Genomic DNA, 21353 nt, shown 5'->3' on the forward strand with positions numbered 1-21353 from the left:
AAAAAAGCTACAAATCAAGATTTGTGGTTTTTTAAAAGTTTTTTTGAAACGGCTCTTCATCTTTAAACCTGAATGACAGTTTTCCAGAACCCCAAGTGGAATGATGGATTTTCAGAACTCCCCCTTTGTCAAGGCTGCCCCGATGTGGTGGAAGGAACGCTGCTGTGCTTGTAAGTCTAAAGACCCGAATTCTAGTCTCAGCTCTGTTGCTTACAAGCAGTTTAGCCTCTTGGAGTTAGATTAGGTCACTTTTACGGTCCCTTGGGGCACTAAATATGTGATTGGGGTGTTTTATTCTAAGTCTGAATATGAACTCAAAAATAATGTGAGCAATTAGTGACTGAAGCTATTTTTATTTTGAAATGTGAAATTTCTAATATCAGGAATCCCAACAGGGTTTTGAAAAGACATGTGAGTTTAAAAGGGGAAAATTTATACATGGTTTAATCTCATACTCCCCAAACTGCAACAGTCCAAATGCAAAAATCCACAATGAGATTTTTGTGCTACAGATGTGAGAAAACTGCAGTTTTGATGACTGTTAATTCCACATCAGTTCACAGTTCAGCAAGGTTAGCAAACAACAACAGCAGCAAAAACAGCAATAAAGCAACCCCGGACCCACTTAGTAGAGACGTAGTGTCCAGAAACAGGGACCAAAAGTTTCATTTAACTGTGGAGAAGTCATCACTCTAAAGGACATTGGCAACCTGGAGCAAAGCCACAGGAGACTAACCATGATGGAGAAGGGAAGAGCAGGCCTGGGATATATAAAGGCGCCCAGGAATGTTTATCCTGGAGAGAGAGCTGGGAGAGAAGACAGGAAGCATAGGTGTTTTTCAGGTCTTGGAAGGCTGTAACTTGGAAGTGAGTTTGGGGTGGTATTGTGCTATTCCAGAAGGTGTAACTAGGACCGAGGCCCTGAAGGTATATCAGGATGGTTCATTTCATTAATGAAGCACTTTTCATATTTAGAATTGTCTTCTGATACCATGTGGCACATTCCTTGTTACTAGAGGTGAGAACTCTGGGGCAGGGAAGGTATAGGACATTAGGTGGTGGTGCCAGTGATGTTGGCGGGGATGAAATTGGATAGGCTTTGAGCCCTTTGATTCTATGAATACTTGGCATAATTCCATATTTGGCACCATTAACTGAAACTTTTTAATGATGATCAGTCAACAAATATTTATGTAATATTTACTATTACATGCCAGGTAGTTTTAGGAGATGGGGATATGGTGGTGAACAAGACCAACAAGGTCCCTTTCCTAAGTGAATTTACATTCCAGTGGGATGAGCTTAGTGGATAACCAAGACTATTACAATTCTGTGTCAAACTCTGATCTACTTCCAGCACTCTCTTTTCCTCTGGAATCAGAACTGACTAGGCAGGGGAGAATTCTGGACTTTCAGATTTTCTTTCTCTTAGATGAGAACACTAAGATGCTTGCACATGTGTTGCATATACTGCCTTTGACAGCTCCAGAGATGGAAATAGGGTCTGAATGTTATCAGTGTTTTATCTATTTGTATTATTAAATACTACGTCAGTCTGGTGGGTTTGCTTTATACATATGAAGCTCCTGGATCATTTTGATGATTTGCCTTTTCAAGGTGGGTTTGACTTTTATAGACATATTTTTCCTTAATTACTTCCTCAATTTTTGAAGGCCGAATTTGTTATTGGAAGAAGGACTTTATTCCATTGTCCACATTTATTATCATTATTTTCTTGAGAATCTTGAATACTTGTTAGTCTCCTGCAGTTGGTTCTGCTGACTTTAAGGCTGTTCATTGAATTCATTTAATAGCACTTGGGAATATCTGCTATGTACCTGGTACTCTTCTGGATGCTGGTGATATCTAATAATGGTGCTATTCCTATTTTCAAAGAGATTACAGTCTAGTTTTGGAATCACACACATGTGAGCATATTAGTGCAACTAAATGTAAAATATATATGTACATAAACATTTACATAAATTATATATATATATATATATACATACACATATATATATGTATATGTACATATATATACACACATATACACACACACCCATAATGCAATTATGGTATAGATAGAAATAAGGCAATAGTCATTTCTCTCTAGGGACATTGGGAGAGTCTTCAACAACTGTTCTCTTTCCCCTCCTTATCTTGTTCCTCCACCCTCTCCTGCTCCACTTTCTCTTTCTTCACTGTGGTCACCAGAGTGAACACTTATGTGTGTAATGTGTTCTAAGCATTTAGCCTCTATTAACTCAATTAATCCTCAAACAATCCTATAAGATAGTCATTATACCTATCTTGCAGATGAAGAACCTTGACACATGGAGTTTAAATAAATTGTCCAAGGTAACACTGCTAGTCATGGGGGTAGTGTTTCAGCTCGGTCATATGGGGTGGGTGAAGGAGAGAACAGGGTAAGCAAAGACATGTGTATTTGGGCCACTAAGATGTTTTGTGGAATGGAAAGCATTTTGGAGTAGCTTTAAGTATATGACGTAGGATCAAGAGTGATGGAGGGAGGAGAAGGCAGGGACTAGGTAATGAATGGTGTGTGTGTGTGTGTGTGTGCCCTAGATAGGGTTGTACTTCACTGTATAGGCAATAGGGAGCCATGGGAGTATTCTAAACACAATTAGACGCCCAAATTGCATTTTAGAAAGCTAATTTTGGGGCCACCTGGTTGGCTTAGTTGGAAGACCATGTGACTCTTGATCTCGGGGTCATGGGTTCGAGTCCCACATTGGGTGCAGAAATTACTTAAATAAATAAAACTTAAAAAAAAGAAAGGTAATTTTGGTGGATATATTATATAAAATATATAAGGAAGGGGGTGTATGAGAAGAACAAGGGTTGAGTGAGACCGAAGACAGGGAGACAAGTGAGGATTATCCTCATAGTCTAGGGAGACATGTGAGGACTTGCTTGGTTGGTCAAGGTCAATATCTCCATGGATACAATTTAGAATTTTATATTCTGAGATTTTTGGCTCAGATTCTTATTTTCATCTCAGTAACGTTTTTTACATTTACATGTGGAACATAGATGAAATTTTTTATATTCAATCAAATGAAAGGTAATATAATCAAATTAACTTTTGAGCTTTTGGAATATTTTTGAAGAAAGAAAAAGATTGAAAAATTTTAACTGCAGGATACGTATAGTCAAGTAGTGTTTCCTGGTATAGAGTTTGTGGGAGGAGTATGTCCAAAAAGGGACGTAAAGAATAAAAAGAATTACCAGTGGTTGAGGGGAAGCATATATTCCTACAACAGGCCAATGACAATGATGATCTTTCCCCACCATTTTGTTTCAAGTTGTACCTGGTAATAGGCACCATTTATGGGGTGCTTACAGTGTACCAGATACCATCCTACAATGTCATGTGCATTGTCTCCTTCTCCATAACAGCACTGCTACCATGTGCTAAAATACCTATTTTCAGATGAAAAAAAAATGATGTCTGGAGAGGTAAAATGACAGATACTAGGTGATAAAATTAGGATGGAAGCTCAGGTCTATTTGACTCCAATATTGGACTGTTTCTACTAAGTATCACGGGCACTGGAGAGGAAGCCTTTTCCATCTCCCCTACCCTGCTATACTAGCTGATTTTCAGACACATGCATTGGTTCCAGGCCAGGTAATAACAATTCCATTGTTAGAATTAACTCCTAGACTGCTATTGACACTTGATAAATATAGATAAAAACAAGCTGGCTTCATAGGACTTTAGTAGCTAAGAAGGAAGATATTCTAAAATGACTCACTTGAGATTTTGAATTCTTTAAATTATTTTCTTTTTAAATGCTTGTTTTTTCTTGACTCACTATTTATGGTATTTTTGGTTTAAGTAGTCAGCAACTTGTGCTCACAACTTATAATCTGATTATATTAGATAAAAATCATCATTATTAGCTTAAAATGAAAATTTACTTGAGTGTGCTCTTTCTTCCTCAGGCCTTGGAATACCTCCTGTGGGCCAGTATGTGTATGGAGTTCTCGGTCCCGCTCCTGTCTGTCAGGTACCTGACGTGGCGGGCTACTCTTTACACTGCCGTCTGCCAGTGCTATTATGACTGCCAAGCTGGCGTTCATGCAGAGGTAGGCCACTTGTCATTCTCAGCATCCCAGTATTGAAAATTACAAGTCATTAGCATTTTCTTCTTCAGATGCCCAGCAACACAAACACAGACAGACAAAACCTGAAGAATTGCAGTGGAGCAAAGACGGAAGTCCCAGGGTGTACCTGCAGAAGTGTGCTTGGCTTCCCCGTTCTATTGATCTCTTGCTCTACATTCTGCTCTCTCCTTTGCTCTTTGTTCACTTCCACCTCCTTGGACCCTTTTCTGAATAAGATTTCTGATATCTTTCCTTCCCCGTTGAATTCTTTCATACAAGTCACTCTTCTTCCCTATTTAGTTTTGCATTCTATGCCCCCTGCAATCCATTTGTCTTGCTTTTCTCTGCTTCCAGATGTCATTTAATACACCCCCCCTTTTTTTTTTTGTTTTTCTTCTTTTCCTGTATATCTTTTAGACCGAATACTTGAAATGTAACTTAACTTTTAGGGGTTTCTATTAGCCTATGTGGTACCTCTGTGTAAATCAAAAGCACCCTTTTCTACAATACATGGTACTTAGCTTGTCAGTGGATGAGGGCTTGGTGAGAATTAGAAGTAGGCACCCCTTCCTGTAGGCCAGCACATCCCTGCACCAGTGTATATGGTCTGGTGAGTGCAGAGGATTTCAGCCTTCACTTAACCTCTTGGCTGGAAGTCTAAGCAGGACAGCGCTTTACGGTTGTACAAATCTTTTTTCGTATCCTGTTCACAATCATCTGGCCAGTTAATGGCTCTTTTACATTTGGTTTTTCCTGCCCAAACTAATTCTGAGGGATTGGATGGTAGTGGCCCATCCTGAATAGCCTAGTATAACCCTTGTGGGAGACATTTTCTAGCCCAGGATGCGTTCTAGAAACTACTCACCATACATGTACAGTTAGTTATAGTGTACTAGGGGTGGCATATTTCTGTAGCTATTAGAATTGTCGGCGAATGGAACATATACATAGTTTTGACTATTTGATTCCTATTGGAATTCTTCCTTATTGGAAAATTTAACTGTTCATGTATGTTATTATGTCTGGAAGCGTCTTCGGGAAAAAATTATAAATTATAGATAACGTATTTCAAAGAAATGGTAAAATAAATTACATAAATTGACCTGTTTTGTTACTATCTCTAGAGAATTATAATAATGGTGACCTGATTAAATAAGCAGGCTTCCTTCCTTCCTTCCTTCCTTCCTTCCTTCCTTCCTTCCTTCCTTCCTTTTTTTCCCTCAGACATTAATAAATACTTCCTACATGCTGGCTACCAGAGATACAAAAATAAATAAGATCCTTAAAGGGCCTCACAATTTAGTGGACAAAGTGAATAGTTGAATGCATAATACAGCATGCTTTAGTAAGAAGGTTAAGATTTAGGGTAGAGCACTGCGGAGGGGCGTGTGTTTATGTGTGTGTATGTGTGTGTGTGTGTGTGTGCGCGCACATGTATGCAATGACAGAAAAGTGATAATCTATATGAAGCTACAGAATTTGGCTTTCCTTATTTTTTTGATTTTCTTGATTCATAAAGTTAGCATATCTGACAGTTTATTGACTTTAGACCTGCAGAATTTGGGGATGCTTGTAGGAAATGATTGATGATATACTTACAGTGTTGTAAGGAGTTAGCATCAACAGAGTTTAATTCACCAATTAAATCAAATATCTGGGAGAATAAAACATACAGTCTTGATGCATTTTTGATCACTATACTCTCACTTATTATGAATTAATTTTTTTAATCACGTATAGGCATTTGCTCGGCGTGCTTTAGCTAAAATTGATGAGTTAAGGCAACTGGAATTAATGAGTTCCTCACAATCGCAGGAAGAATCCAGAAGATACTATAGAGAGGCCACCATAAAGGTATAAACATTTCATGAAATAAAAGAAATTGACTGCACTATACAGTTGATTAAGTACATAATATTAGTGGTTGAGAAGTGCATCCCATTGTTACCTCATATTTAATTCTTCTTTTTGAGATAGATGGCAGTGATGATCTTCAAAAGAGGAGTATTTGAATCTAGAAGGAAACACAAAGGTTTGTTTAGACCAAAGATAAGAGTGAACCTAAGGGAAGCTCAAACTGTAAGTATAAGAATGTCTTCTCTTGTTCAGACTCTTTTTGCAGTGTATTTGTGTTAACCCTCTATCTTTTAGGTCTGGTCACTCAGTATTAAATCCTGCACCCTGTTCCCTGCACCAGTGGCAAATAGAAGAATGCCTTCCCACTATGGGCATGGCCTCACTTCATCCCTTTCTTAAAGCTTTTGTGCCTTCACACAATCCTACTTTTGCAACTTTAAAGGGCAAGAGGCAGAAGAGCCTGGAAAAGGTTCAAATGTACACACTTTGAGTGGTGCCACAGTGACCTTTGTCTTTGACTCCTTGTTGTTGGTTTAGGGGCCTCTGAGGTTGGCACAAAGGTGGAGGCACCTTTGGGACTGTTTATGAGCTAGGCTACCCCATAGCAATAAACAACCCCCATATCTCAGTGACTTACAATAACTGTTTATTTCCCACTGGCATCATACTTATTATAGTTATCAGGGGGCTGTGCTCATGACTGCCACTCAGGGCCAAATTGAGGAGAAGCCCTCATTTCAAAAATTCCTGGTCATTCTGCCATGGGGGATATGAGAAAGCTCTGGAGAATCTTGTGCAGGCAATAATGCCCAGCATGGAAGGGACAGCAGTCTCTACTCACATGTCCAAACTCATCACATGGCTCTCCTGGCCACAAGTGTGTTTGACCAGCAGCACTAAGGCTGTTGGGGATGGAGACTGGGACACAGTTCTGCCTTTTGGGGCCCTCTGCCCTTTCTCCCTCCTGCCATTTCCTTCTCCCACTGTCTTGCCCTTGCTTTTCTGAATCTCACTATCTCTTAAGGCTCAGTTCTTTTTTTTTTCTTTGAAGCTGTTGTAGATAGCTGTAAATTCTTCTGTGAACTTCTTTTTAGGGACTGAAAATGAAAGTGAGGGGGAAGATGAGCAGTTTCTGACAGGAGAGTAGTAGACTCTCAGAACCTGAGAAGAATTTAAGAAATCATCTGATTCAGTCCTTTCCTATTACATATGGGAAAATAAATCCCAGAGTATTTAAATTATGGCCTCAAGGTCACAGAGGCAGCTAGTGGCAGCACTGGAAGCAGACCCCAGGTCTCTGGTTCAGTGCTTTCTCACTACTCCAATAACTGCTGCTCTCTTAACTCATTTCTTCTTATAACATTTAGGAGCAATTATTTATTGATTTTTTTCTCTTAAATCGTAATATCTAAATACAATTATTATTTGGGCATGGTAGCTTTCTAGTGTGACTATGATATGTTGACTACTGAGCCCAGAAGTACATTTCATACATCCTTTTAAAATCGTGTCCCTTACCGACCAATGGTGTATAATTTGTGCAGGTGGTGACTTCCAAATTATAGCTAATTCCTTGGATGGGCTGTGGAACCACCTACATCTGGTATTGTTGAGTAGTGACGCTATGTAGCATTTGTAAGAGAGCAGGGGGTAGTGTTTTTTTTTCTGGCTAGCAACTTTTTTTTCTCTGAGCAAACCAAATTCAAGTATCCAAAGCCATAAGATTGTCATTAATTAGCATAATATTATGCTTTATAATCATCCTGGTATAAAAATTAAACATATTTTCAAAGAAAAATGTTTAAAATTCTGTATAACATTACATTAAAAACACATCTATTTCTGGTTTCCTTTAAGATGATTATTTTATGGAAAGGTCTGGTAGTATATATTTTTAGAAAAAAAGTTGTAATGTTGGCAGTTTCCATAGGGAATAGTCAATATATCCTTTTTAAAAAGTCATCAGTATTTGGAATATTTGACATATTTTGCAGAATGTTCTGTTCTATATATATGAAATAGTTTTATTATATGCCTATAAAAGAAATTAATTTCAATATGCATTAAATCTGTTTTATAAAACATTTCTCTGAATTTGTAAGTCCATTGTGAACTCGCAGTTAATCATTTTTGGTTTTTTGTTTTGTTTTGCTTTGTGTTCTTTTAGAGAGAGAGAGAGAGAGAGTGTGTATGGGTGGGAGAGAGGAACAGAGGAGGCAGAGGGAGAGAGAGAGAGAGAGAATCTTAAGCAGGCTTCATGCTGAACAGGGCTTGATCCCACAACCCTGGGATCATGACCCGAGCCAAAATCAAGTCGGATGCTCAACCGACTGGGCCACCCAGACACCCCAATCATTTTGACTTTAAAGGATTCCTTTCAAGCACCACTAATCCATACTCCTAGTGATTGACTGTTTGGGATTCATTCAATAAATATTTTTAAAGTACCTGCTGTATGTACAAGGTAGGTAGAAGTTACATTCTTACGGAGAAATTACATAATAAATAAGTATAGTAATTATTGCTTGTGATAAGTATTAAGAAGGAAATAATGATAGAGATTAAATGAATTACATGTAAAGCCCTTAGAATGTTTCCAGCATGTAATAGATCCTCAGGAGTATTAGCTATTAGTTATTTTTTCATTCATTCATTTAACAGAATGTACCAAATGCCTACTGTGGTTACAAGTATGGTAGAATATAGAAAAGCAATGTCACAGGTCTGTCTTTTTGAATGGCCTTGGAATAAAGAGCAGGATTTGACTGGACAGGAAGAAGAGAAGAAAACATTCTAAGTTAAGGACCAGAGCAAGATCATAGCTTGGAAACAAGAGCAAACAACATTTATTGGGGGACAGAAATTAAGCTTGACTGGGCTAAGTGTGTTATGTTGGAGAATTAGCATAATACATCTAATAGAGTAGGTGTCATAGAAATCATAGTATTTAGAAGTGGAACAGACAATCTGGATCTTACCATTTAGCTTCTCAACCATCCTGATGTTTTTAAAGATGGTATAATATACTTGATGCAGTTTTGTACCATAATTCGTCAAATTTTTTATTACTATTTAAAATTTTAGTTGTTTCCAGTTCTTTGTCATTATCAATACTGAAGTAATCAACATCTTCAAGTATGTTATTTTTTTCTTTTATTTCCTGTGGACAAAATTCAAGGTGTAGGATTTGAATCAAAGGATACAAGCATCTTTATTTCTTTTGATATATATTCCCAAATTGATTTCCGAAATAGGTACATAAGGTACAACCTGTATGTACCAATTTCACCACAAGCTGTTATCATTTTGATATTATTCTTAATTTTTAAAATAATTCTGTTTTTATAAAATGGCTTATTTTAACTGTTTCTGTGATCCAACTTTCCCATATTTTTGTGATTACTCTTTTTATTTCCTTTTTCTGTGAATTATCTTCCACAGTTTTTGATCATTTATCTACTAGAGATTTTAATTTTTAAAATGCATTTGAATGATTTCATTGCTTTTATAGACATTAATATCTTGCTTGTCAGGCTTGGCAACCCACTGTTTTTTTATTGCCTGAAATCTTTGTTATAGATTTTTAAAATATTTATATTTTAAAATGTTTACTTAGTATTCTTCTACAGCTCTGATAAATAATCTATTTCACTTTTTGATAGTTTTTCTATATTTCTAAAAACAATTTAACTCTAATCTTTGGGTTTTATAATTTTATTTTGAATACTTCTAACTATTAGGAAGTTTATTATGCTTTTAAATATAATTTTTAAAAGCTCTGTTTTAATCTACAATAAAAATCTTAGAGGAAACCCTTACCTCTGTTTGTAAATAAAGAGAGACTAGGGCATGAAGTTCAAGTTTTACTGAGGTTTTTAACATATCAGTTGACCTATGGATCGAAAAGGCATAGAAACTAATGAGTAGAGAAGTTGGTTTGTGGAAAAATAGTCCAAAGCAGCTTTAACCCTGTTTATGTTTTTCTGCCTTTCTGACTTTGCTCCCAACAGAGGAGAGAAGCAGGGGAATCATGGGGAATATGACGGGTATCTTCTAACTGGACATGGATTCTAGAAAAGCTGAACACAATTACCTCTCTTGTTTACTGGTAATCTAAATACAAAAAATAGATCAGTTGTTGGAGGAGTATAGAAGCAAGCCATTGGCAGAAGGGGAAATTGTTCTGGGATGATACAAAGCAGAGTGGCTGGGAATTCATACAGGGCTCAAACAGTCATTAGCTTATTAGTATACAGCTGGTCAACTCTTCTTTATTTAACTACCACGAGACCTGTTATTTGTACTGTAAAATATTGTTTCTAATTTGGGTTTAAGGACCTTCGGCATTGGAATTTCCTGCAGTGCTGATGAAAAGTGTTCCACCTAGACCCACTGAATCTCAGGATTTGGTCTGTGAATCTAAAAAGCACCCCTGAGAGATTCCTAGGCAACCAAAGTTTGAGTATCAGTTCCTAAAGGCTGTAATTAAGGTAACACAAGGCATATGGAGATTGACGTTGCCCTAATAAAAAGACAATAATAAACAGCCTTTTAATGCTGCCTTGGAAACACAAACACAAAGAAATAGCAGTCTTTGATGTAATGGCAGCATGACAGAAACTTTAATGGAATCTGGAGAGACACCTCAAAGACGAAAACCATAAAAGCAGCTGTCTCATTCATAGGCCATCCACTGTCTCCTTTAGCACTTGTAGCACGAATGAAGCATGCCTTACTTATCTTGGCTTGTAACATTAAACATTTTAGAACTTTAAAGAAGTGGACTGTGTGTTTTGTTTTGTTTTTATTCCAGTTGCCATGGCCACGTACTGTCACGGAGCGGTTGTTGGATGAGATGTTTGATAGCACCGCATCCCGGTTTCTGGCTGTCTTAGAAGCTCTTTCTGATTCAAATAGGCGCACTCTACAAACTGGACCTATTGTTACAGATGAAGTAGAAGTTCGTGATGTTGTCTCAGAACTGTTTATGGCAGGAAAAGAACTTTTAATAAGTAAATAATTTGTTAAAATGACATTTTATGGTAGAACTTGAAAAACAAAAATTTTAGTATCGTATTCCACATTTAAGAAACTGATAACCAATTTTTATCAATCTTAAATTCAGCAATATTGCTAAACTCAATTGATAATTTAAATAATTTATTAGATTTTCTTTTGGATTTGTTTGGGTGTATAATCATCTGTAGATAATGACAATTATATTCTTTCTTTCCAATTCTTAATCTTTTAATTTCTTTTTTCTTGCATTTCTTGACTTATTGCACTGGATAGGATCTCCAATAAAACATGAAATGGAAATGGCGATAGCAGATATCCTTGTCTCATTCACGATCTCACATGGAAAGCTTTCAACATTTTACCATTAGTTTGATGTTTGCTGAAGGATTTTTTTAGATGCCTTTTTTCAGATTAAGGAAGTTTCTTTCATTCTTGGTTTACTGAGTTTTGTTTGTTTGACTTTAATCCTGAATAGTTGTTTAAATTCATCAGAAGCCTTTTCTGGATTTATTGAGTTGATTGAATGGATTTCTATTTCATTTCTGTTAGTGTGGTAAATTACATTGATTGCCTGTCTAATTTTTATCCACCCTATACTTTTGGAATAAACCTAATGTGGAGGTGAGGATTATTCTTTTTTTAAATGTTTTTTTATTTATTTTGAGAGAGAGAGAGAGAGAGAGAGCACATGTGCATGAGAAGGGGAGGGCAGAGACAGAGGGAGAGAATCCCAAACAGGCTCTGCACGACCAGATGTGGGGCTGGAACTCACAAACAGTGAGATCATGACCTGAGATGAAATCAAGAGTCAGATACCTAGCTGACTGAGCCACCCAGGCACCCCATGCTTTTTAAGACAATAAATATACTATTAAACCTTTTTCCTCATCCTTCCCATTTTTCAATACTTGTTTCTAAATTCATTTCTTTTTGCTCAAATACAAACTCTAAGAACTTTGAAATAGTTTAGCTGGATATAATATTTTGCTTCAAAGTTGGTTCCTTTTAGAATTTTAAAGACATTTCTCCATAGTCTTGCATATGGTATTGAGATGTCTCTCAGTTTAAATCCTGTTGTTTTATAGACTTGGGTTTTGTAATGCCCTCTTTACTGTGATATTCTCACATTTTGTTATATTAGGCCAAGCGGTGGGTTTTGTAATATAGCAAGTACTTTGAGGTCTTAGATCTTTCTTTCATTTTTCATGTTATTTCTTTGTTCCTTCCCCTTACGTTTACTTTTGAAAAATTCTCTGATGGTCCTACATCCACTCTCCATATCTTATTTATTTTATTATTTTAATTTCTTTACTCCTTTCTATTGCCTTCTGAGAAGGTTCTTCAATCTGACTTTCCTGGTCACTCATTTGTTCTTTGGTTCTTGCTATTCTACTCCATTCATCTATTGAATTTTTGGTTTTCACAATAAAATAATTTATACTTAGTTCCTGTTTGATTATTTTTCACAGTAGTTTATTCTTACTTCATGTTTGTAAAGTAATATCTTATTTCCTTAAGAGAATAAACTTAAACTAAGTTTAAGTGTTCACTTCTTTTCCTTTTTTCTGTTTCCTCTGGTAAAGGATGTTTTCATTTGTGGTCTTTGTTTCAAGGTTTTTGTGCTTTCAACTTTATTTTTTCATGAACTTACCTTCTATTGCCTTGGAACAGTTACCTGACTCGTCCACAATGTCTACTTGGAAGGAGAGGTAAAACCTAGACCTTAGCATGTGTACTTTCAAGCGAGTTTAGTGTGTCTGTGTGTGTGTGTATGTGTGCACATATGTGCGTGGGTGTGGACCTGCACCTGTATGCCCATTTGAGGGCAGTGAGTGTCCATGGTTTGGGTTCATCTCCTTTTCATGAGGAAAATACAAGATCTCAGATGAGAGTTTCTTCACCCAAACTTGAAAATTTACTATTACCTGTACTGATCTTTTCCACTGTCTCTCATTAAAATGGAAGGGATATTCCTTCTCCCATTTGAAGTTATTTATTTATTTATTTATTTATTTATTTATTTATTTCAGAGAAAGAGTGAGAGTGAACAAGGGAGGGGCAGACAGAGAGAGGGAGAGAGAGAATCACAAGCAGGTTCTGCACTGTTAGTGCAAAGTCTGATGTGGGGCTCAAACTCATGATCTCGAGATCATGACCTGAGCTGAGACCAAGAGTCGGATGCCCAACTGACCAAATCACCCAAGTGCCCCCTTTTTGAAGTCTTTTAGCCTAATCTATCCAAACTGCCCCTTTATCTCATGTCCTCTTTCAGCTTCCTCCCTGTATTTCTTCCTTTTATTATAGTCAGAAACGCTCTGTTTCCACTGTTCTCAATTCTTTCCTTCCTACTTATACAGCCTTCATCCCTCTGGCCTCAGCCATCTACTGAAAATGTCATGGATAACTTCCTTTTTGTTCAGTCCAAGGGTCACTTCTGAGTACTTTCTTCCTTTACTCTCTGCAGTGTTTGTTACTGTGTGATACTCCTTTCTAAACACTTTTCTTTGCAGCCTTTTCTCCCTCTGCCCTTCTCGTACATGTTGGTGTTCCTAATTCTCCTGTCCTAGGAAGCTGTACATTGCCATGTCTGATTCTGTTGTTTACTATGGATATATAAAGATGACTCTAATGCTGTATCCCTACTTGTACTATCTAACTTCCTAGTTGACTAGTTAAAACTCTCGCTAATTCTCTGTTTTTGAGATTCCATGTTCCTTCCTTTGGGTGGCTGTCCTTGACCACTCTCCTACCCCAAACCGATGTTCAGTGCCTTTCTTATTTGTCCCCATCGCACCCTATATTTATTTCCCTGCTAAGATTTCTTGTTTCCCCACCACAGTGTAAGCTCGGTGAAGATGGATTGTGTTTTCTTCTTTTCCATTGTTTCCCTAGTGCCTGGCAGTCTGATAGTTAATATTTAGAAAATATTTCTTTGCATGAATGACATTCAAACCTCTCTCTTCCCTTTTCTAGTGTCAAATACTGGTGCAGATGGAATGCTTGATTTTCCAAAAACATCTCTTCTGCAACTTATTATAAAAGGAAAAAATGTTATTTCTATAGATGCTGCTGTGAAATTTGTAAAACTAGCTTTTACTTATGAGGAATGGAGTTTATTTGAATCTTCAGCTGGGCAGCTTATTGATTTTCTCCAGGTGATATATACAAAACCGATAATTTGTTTTTTATTTTTTAAGATGCCTTTGAATTATTAATTGTGGGATATACTTCTCTTAGAGGCAGGATGATCCAGAGTTAACGAAAGCAGAAAAGGATTTAATTCTTCTAATTGCAATAGAACCTTTAATCAATGTAAAGAGAAACAAAGGTCTGGTCTTTCCCATGGAAAACTACAAAGAAGGACAGTCAGCTCAAATTTATGTTAAAAAAATCGGTTTTCATGGTAAGTGTTTATTTGCCTTTTTGAAAAATTAAAATTTTTATCTGATAAAATATGCTCTTTATAGGTGAAGTGAAAGAAAGAATGTTCAAAGCAGAGGAAACAGGAGGTGCAAAGGCCCTGAAGCAAGAGTGTGTTAATTGTTGAAGGAGTGGCAAGGGGGCGTGTATGGCTGGAGCGCACTGGTGGTGCTGGTGGAATTTGAGAATGTGGTAGGAAATGAGGTCAGAGAAATAGCCGGGTGCCAGATGCTGCAGACTCCTATGCCTTCTAACGATGCTAGCTTTTATTCTGTGTGATGATTTTGAGTAGATGAATAAGGCTCTACTTAGCTGGTGCCTTGTTGGTAAATGAGAGACCAGCAGGGCAGTAAGTCATATGCCATCAGTTCACTTTGGCAAGGGAAGATTTGGTGGTCTCCTATCTTTTTTTAGTAGGGGGAGTTTTTCATTCCAACATTTTAAAAGTTATTGTGTATAGAACTGCAAATCTGCAGCCTCTATTTTCAGACCAACAAGGATGATTTAATCTGTTTTTTATGTTTTATGTTTCATGGCTGTTCAATTGCAATAAATAATTTGTACTAATGATATACATATTTTTTAGGGGTTTCCGAATAGATAATTCTGTTATTTTTATTTCAACTGCCATATTTTACATGTGTTTTAATATTACAAGCCTTTTCAATTCTATTTTGGATGTAGTTGGCATACAGATTGCAGATTAATGATAATAGTCTAGTTTAATTGCATTAAAGCCCACTTAGATTAGTTTTCATGTAGAAGCATTTAAAGAGTCTTATTGATGTGATATTTGCCCAGATACCATTCATGTCGTTTTGTAGAATTTCTGTGTTTCTCTGCCTTTTCTACTTAAAATTTTTAATTGATTTTTCTCTACTTTATGAATTAGATACTTGTAAGACTTATGGATACTCAGAAGACATTTTCCATTTGGCAGCAACCCTGTACTCCTGTGTCTGTGCCTCTCCCCAGGTGAAATTGCTTTTTGGGATAGATTGTAATGGTGTTGAAGGAGGCCATTATACCTAATTGAAAGCCAGATCTAAAATATCACAGGAATTGCACCTTGCCAAAATTCTATGTTGTTTAACCATTAAGTAAGAGATTGAGTTAAAGCCTGACTTGTGATTTTTAAAAAATGTTTGTTTATTTATTTTGAGAGAGAGAGTGTGTGCAAGCAGGGGAGGGGCAGATAGAGGAGGAGGAGAGAGAATCCCAAGCAGGCTTCATGCTGTCAGCACTCAAACTTATGGGGCTCAAACTTGCCAGCCTTGAGATCATCACCTGAGCCGAGATCAAGAGTTGGACACTTAATCAACTGAGCCACGCAGGTGCCTGTGACTTGTGATTTTAAGTCTCTTTTGATAATTAATAAGTCCTTTTGTTCCTTTTTGGAAAATTACTAGACTCACTATGTTTCTAATAATGAGGGAAGTGAGGCAGTGGTTTTAATTAGAATTAACATTCTTAATGAAATATGGCTTTCCAGTCCATGAATACAAACCCTGGTTATTTGGAGTCACTTTGCACACAATGGCCAGTATTTAGAAATGATGATTTGTGGGTATGAATGCTTAAGTAAAACTAGAAGAACACTGGTATTATTAAAACTCAATTCCAGGGATCCTCAGGGCTTTGCTGAAGTTCCTCAGGAGCTCAGCACTGGTTAGTAACATCCTACCTTTTTAAATTAGTTTTATATACAGTGTTGAGATGGAATTTCATTTAAAAATTTGGTTTTACTGTTATAAAAAATGTTTGAAAACCACAATGATAGAGCATTGTATTATCTTTTATTCAGGTAAGTGCAACTACACTGAGGAACTTGACAAGTTCCCCTGATATGTTTTCCATTTTTCTGGGTTTATTAAATACTTGTGACAGACATTTAATTTTTGAAAGAAAGGTACAGTAAAACCTTGGTTTGTGAGCATAATTCATTCTGGAAATATGCTTGTCATCCAAAGCACTTGTATATCAAAGCGAATTTCCCCATAAGAAATAATGGAAACTCAGATGATTCATTCCACAACCCCAACATATTCATATAAAAATAATTACAATGGTAATGCAAGCTGGTGCAGCCACTCTGGAAAACAGTATGGAGGTTCCTCAAAAAACTAAAAATAGAACTACCCTGTGACCCAGCAATTGCACTACTAGGCATTTATCCATGGCATACAGGTGTGCTGTTTCGAAGGGACACATGCACCCCCATGTTTATAGCAGCACTATCAACAATAGCCAAGGCATGGAAAGAGCCCAAATGTCCATCGATGGATGACTGGACAAAGAAGTGTGGTATATCTATACAATGGAGTATTACTTGGCAATCAAAAAGAATGAAATCTTGCCCTTTGCAACTATGTGGATGGAACTGGAGGGTATTATGCTAAGTGAAATTAGTCAGAGAAAGACAAATATCATATGACTTCATTCATATGAGGACTTTAACAGACAAAACAGATGAACATAAGGGAAAGGAAACGAAAATAATATAAAAACGGGGGGGGGGGGACAAAACAGAAGAAATATGGAGAAAAAACTCAGGGTTCTGGAGGGGTTGTGGGAAAGGGGATGGACTAAATGGGGGAAGAGGCACTAAGGAATCTACTCCTGAAATCATTGTTGCACTATATGCTAACTAATTTGGATATAAATTTTAAAAAATAAAAAATAAAATTAAAAAAATGATTACAATACTGTAATATAATACAAAATAATAATGAAAATATGAAATATAAAGAAAAATAAACAATGCACTTACCTTTGCAAACCTTCGTGGCTGGTGTGAGGGATACAAGAGAGAAGAGGGTTATTGTGTAGGACGACTTCCACTCTCACTAATGGAATTATTGCTATCTTTTGGCTCAATGGAATCTTTTTCTGCATGGGGGCCATTGTATATGCTCACATGGATGTTGATTAGAGTACAGTATTAATAAAATCTTGTGATGTACTGTACTTAGTGTAACTGACAATAAGATAGCAGAGGAAAGGGCCTATATCTGCAGGCAGCCTGATCTAGAATGAAGTAAAGCATTCCTAAGCTTACTCTTGTATGGAAAAGTAAAGGACTGTCCATAGGTTCTGTGAAGTGACAAAAAATACACTAGTGCCGATTGTGAGCACCTTCCAACTTCTGATTTCTGCAAAACACCACGGCCTGAGACTGAGCATCCAAGCGTGGGAAACAATCACCCACAATCCTGTAGCAAGTGAGAGAGAGAGAGAGAGAGAGAGAGAGAGAGAGAGGAACCATTGGCTCAGTTGTGATCCTGTGATGTTTGGCATGACTTACTATTCATGTTGCAAGACATCACTTGTTTATCAAGTTAAAATTTATTGGAAATGTTTGCTCATCTTACAGAACACTCACAGAACAAGTTACTTGCAATCCAAGGTTTTACTGTATTTGATAGTAAATATAATGATTATAGTAGGAGAGCTAAACCAAAATTCTTTTTTTGTTTGTTTTAAGTTTTTATTTAAGTTCTAGTTAGTTAACATATAGTATAATATTGGTTTCAGGATCACAATTTAGTGATTTCAGCACTTGCATATAACACCCAATGCTCATCACAAGTGCCCTCCTTAATTCCCATCATGCATTTAGCCCATCCCCTACCTACCTTCCTTCTAGCAACCCTCAGTTTGTTCTCTATAGCTAATAGTCCCTTATGGTTTGCCTCCCTCTTCTGTTTTTCTTCTTCCCCTGTGTTCATCTGTTTTGTTTCTTAAAATCCACATATGAGTGAAATCATATGGTATTTGTCTTTCTCTAACTGACTTATTTTGCTTAGCATAATATTCTAGCTCTATCCATATTGTTGCAAACAGTAAGATTTCATTCTTTTTGATGCCTGAGTAATATTTCATTGTATATATTTATACAGTAAAACCTTGGTTTGTGAACATAATTCATTCTGGAAACGTGCTTGTAATCCAAAGCATTTGTGTAGCAAAGTGAATTTCTAGAACCATTGGCTCAGTTGTGATTATGTGATGTATGGAATCATGTACTGCTTGTACTGCAAGACATTGTTCTTTTGTCGAGTTTAAGTTTATTAGAAATGTTTGTTCACCTTGTGAAGCACTCGCAGAACAAGTTACTCACAATCTAAGGTTTTATTGCACCACTCTTTTTTTTTTTACATGTTTATTTATTTATTTTGAGAGAGAGAGAGAGGCAGAGAAAGAGGGAGAGAGAGAATCCCAAGCAGGCTCTGTGCTGTCAGCATGGAGCCTGATGTGGGGCTCAAACTCATGAACCATGAGATCATGACCTGAGCCAAGTTTGATGCTTAATTGACTGAGCCACCCAGGCACGCCGATAGCAGCATTTTTGTTTCCTTTGGGTAAATACTTAGTAGTGCAATTGCTGGTTGTAGGGTATTTCTATTTTTAACTTTTTTATATATACATATTTTTTTAACATTTATTCACTTCTTGAGAGACAGAGATAGAGTGCAAGCAGGGCAGGGGCAGAGAGAGAGGGAGACACAGAATTTGAAGCAGGCTCCAGGCTCTGAGCCATCAGCACAGAACCTGACGTGGGGCTCAGACTCACCAACAATGAGATCATGACCTGAGCCGAAGTCGGATGCATAACTGACTGAGCCACCCACCTTCCCCTTCTTAACTTTTTGAGAAACCTCCATACTGTTTTCTGGAGTGGCTGCACCAGTTTGCATTGCTACCAACACTGTAAGAAGGTTCCCGTTTCTCTACATCCTCGCCAATGTCTGTTGTTTCCCGTGTTGTTAATTTTAGCTATTCTGACAGGTGTGAGGTGATATCTCATCATACTTTTGATTTGTATTTCCCTGATGATGAGTGATGTTGAGCATCTTTTCATGTGTCTATTAGCCATTTGTATGTCTTCTTTGGGAAAAATGTCTATTCATGTCTTCTGCCCATTTCTTAACTGGATTATCTATTTTTTGGGTTAAACCAAAAAATTCTAATCAAGGCTGAAAAGGGCAAGGAATTTTTACTACCAGCTTTTTAAAAAAAATCATGTATGTTGGGGCACCTGGGTGGCTCAGTCAGTCAAGCGTCCGACTTTAGCTCAGGTCATGATCTCGTGCTTGGTGAGTCTAAGCCCCATGTCAGGTTCTGTGCTGACAGCAGCCTGGAACCTGCTTCGGATTCTGTGTCTCCTCTCTCTGTTCCTCCCCTGATCATGCTCTGTCTCTCTCTCTCTCAAAAATAAATAAAGGTTAAAAAATTTTTTAAAAAAATAAAAAAATCATGTATGCCTTAGTTCATTCAATTCAACAGACATTTATTGATCTCTGTTACATTCCCATACAAGGTACTACATATGCAAATTAAGTCTTAGCGTGGCCCCCAAAGGAGTTCAAGATTTGGTGTATTTTAATTATGAACTGATTACCTTTCCAGTTCAGATATAATGCATTCCATTTTTCTTTTGAAAAGAGCCAAATAACTGATTTGAGAGGAGATATACTCAGTGTAGTTCATCTGTTGATACCCAGTGTAATGTTCTGTTGTTTCTTCATGTCTCTCTTTCCTCCTTGTTTATATCCTTTCCCAGATCGCCACTCCCTCTCCTGTTACTAGTTCATTCCACTCCCCGTTCTTTATTATTTTAACTGCAGAAAATTTAAGAAGAAAGTAGTATGTAAAATTTTCCAATTTGGTTGGAACTAATTGGCTTACATAATGTGCCTAAAAATGTTTGTAACTTTTATTTTTAGAGAGGCAGAAGTGGCCCAGAGCATTCATTAAGAGTGTGGACTCTGGGGATTCTGGCTCAGTCAGTTAAGTGACTGACTTTGGCTCAGGTCATGATCTCTTGGTTCATGAGTTTGAGCCCCATGTGAGGCCCCATGCTGACAGCTTGGAGCCTGGAGCCTGCTGGTGATTTTGTGCCTCCCCCTCTTTCTGCCCCTTCTCCACTCATGCTCTGTCTCTCTATGTCTCTCAAAAATAAATAAAAATTAAAAAAAAAAAAAGAGTGTGGAGCTACACTGCTTGGGTTTGAATCCTGGCTCTGCTACTTTCTACTATTCATTTCATCTTGGGAAAAACTACTTAATCTTGTGCTTCAATTTGCTCCTCTGGAAAGTGGGGATGATAGTAATATCAATCACTTCATAGGGATGCCATGAGGATTGCATTAACTGGTATATGTCTTAGTCTTTTTGTTATGGGGACTCTATAACAAAAATAACAGAGACTAGGTGGCTTAAACCTGAAACATTTCCTTCTCATAGTTCTGGAGGCTTAGAAATCCAAGATCAAGGCACCAGCAGATTTGGTGCCTGGTGACAGTCTGCTTCCGGGTTCATAGGTGGCTGTCTTTGCGCTGTATCTTCACTTGGCAGAAGGAGAGTGATGGACTCTGGTTTCCCTTTCATGAGGGTAGTGTTCTCACTCTTGAGGGCTTTACATTCGTGCCTAATTCCCTCCTCAAGGCCCCACCTCCCATCACATTGGGAGTTTGGATTTCAACATAGGAATTTTGGGTAGACACAAACATTCAGTCCATTGCAGTAGGTATATAAAGCTCTTAGAATGGTGCCTGGCACACATTAAATGCTAAATGCTATATAGCTATATGTATATCTTATTATTCTTACCAATTTACTTTGCCTTTTTTGTTTTCAGAATGCTCAGCCTGATAAAGAAATCGTTGTGGACACGATAATGTTCCTATGGCAGAAATGCAAATCAGGAATTCAGAGGATCAATATGTCCAGAAATGACTATGCAAAATTCATCCAGAAAATCAGCACTAATAAAGTATTCATTTTTGTTTCCTTTCACTTGTTTTTATTATTGCTGATTTACGTTTGATTCACATTTCAAATCTAAATTTCCATTTATCTACCTGCATAACATTCTTTAAATATGGTGCTGAGTGAGCCTTTCTTTTAAGTGTATTCTCTGTA

At 37.2% G+C, this 21353-nt stretch overlaps 1 protein-coding gene across 1 annotated transcript in view; it reads left to right on the forward strand.

The window, feature by feature from the left end:
* CFAP54 (cilia and flagella associated protein 54) overlaps positions 1-21353 on the forward strand; it is a 296556-nt gene that overhangs the window by 24258 nt on the left and 250945 nt on the right. Inside the window, 8 exon segments of the mRNA XM_043562207.1 lie at positions 3973-4116; positions 5875-5988; positions 6112-6213; positions 10805-11003; positions 13984-14165; positions 14248-14413; positions 15323-15405; positions 21070-21204. Of these exon segments, the coding sequence (XP_043418142.1) occupies positions 3973-4116; positions 5875-5988; positions 6112-6213; positions 10805-11003; positions 13984-14165; positions 14248-14413; positions 15323-15405; positions 21070-21204 (1125 nt within the window).

The sequence above is a fragment of the Prionailurus bengalensis genome, chromosome B4 (genome assembly GCF_016509475.1).
Source record: "Prionailurus bengalensis isolate Pbe53 chromosome B4, Fcat_Pben_1.1_paternal_pri, whole genome shotgun sequence".
NCBI lineage: Eukaryota > Metazoa > Chordata > Mammalia > Carnivora > Felidae > Prionailurus > Prionailurus bengalensis.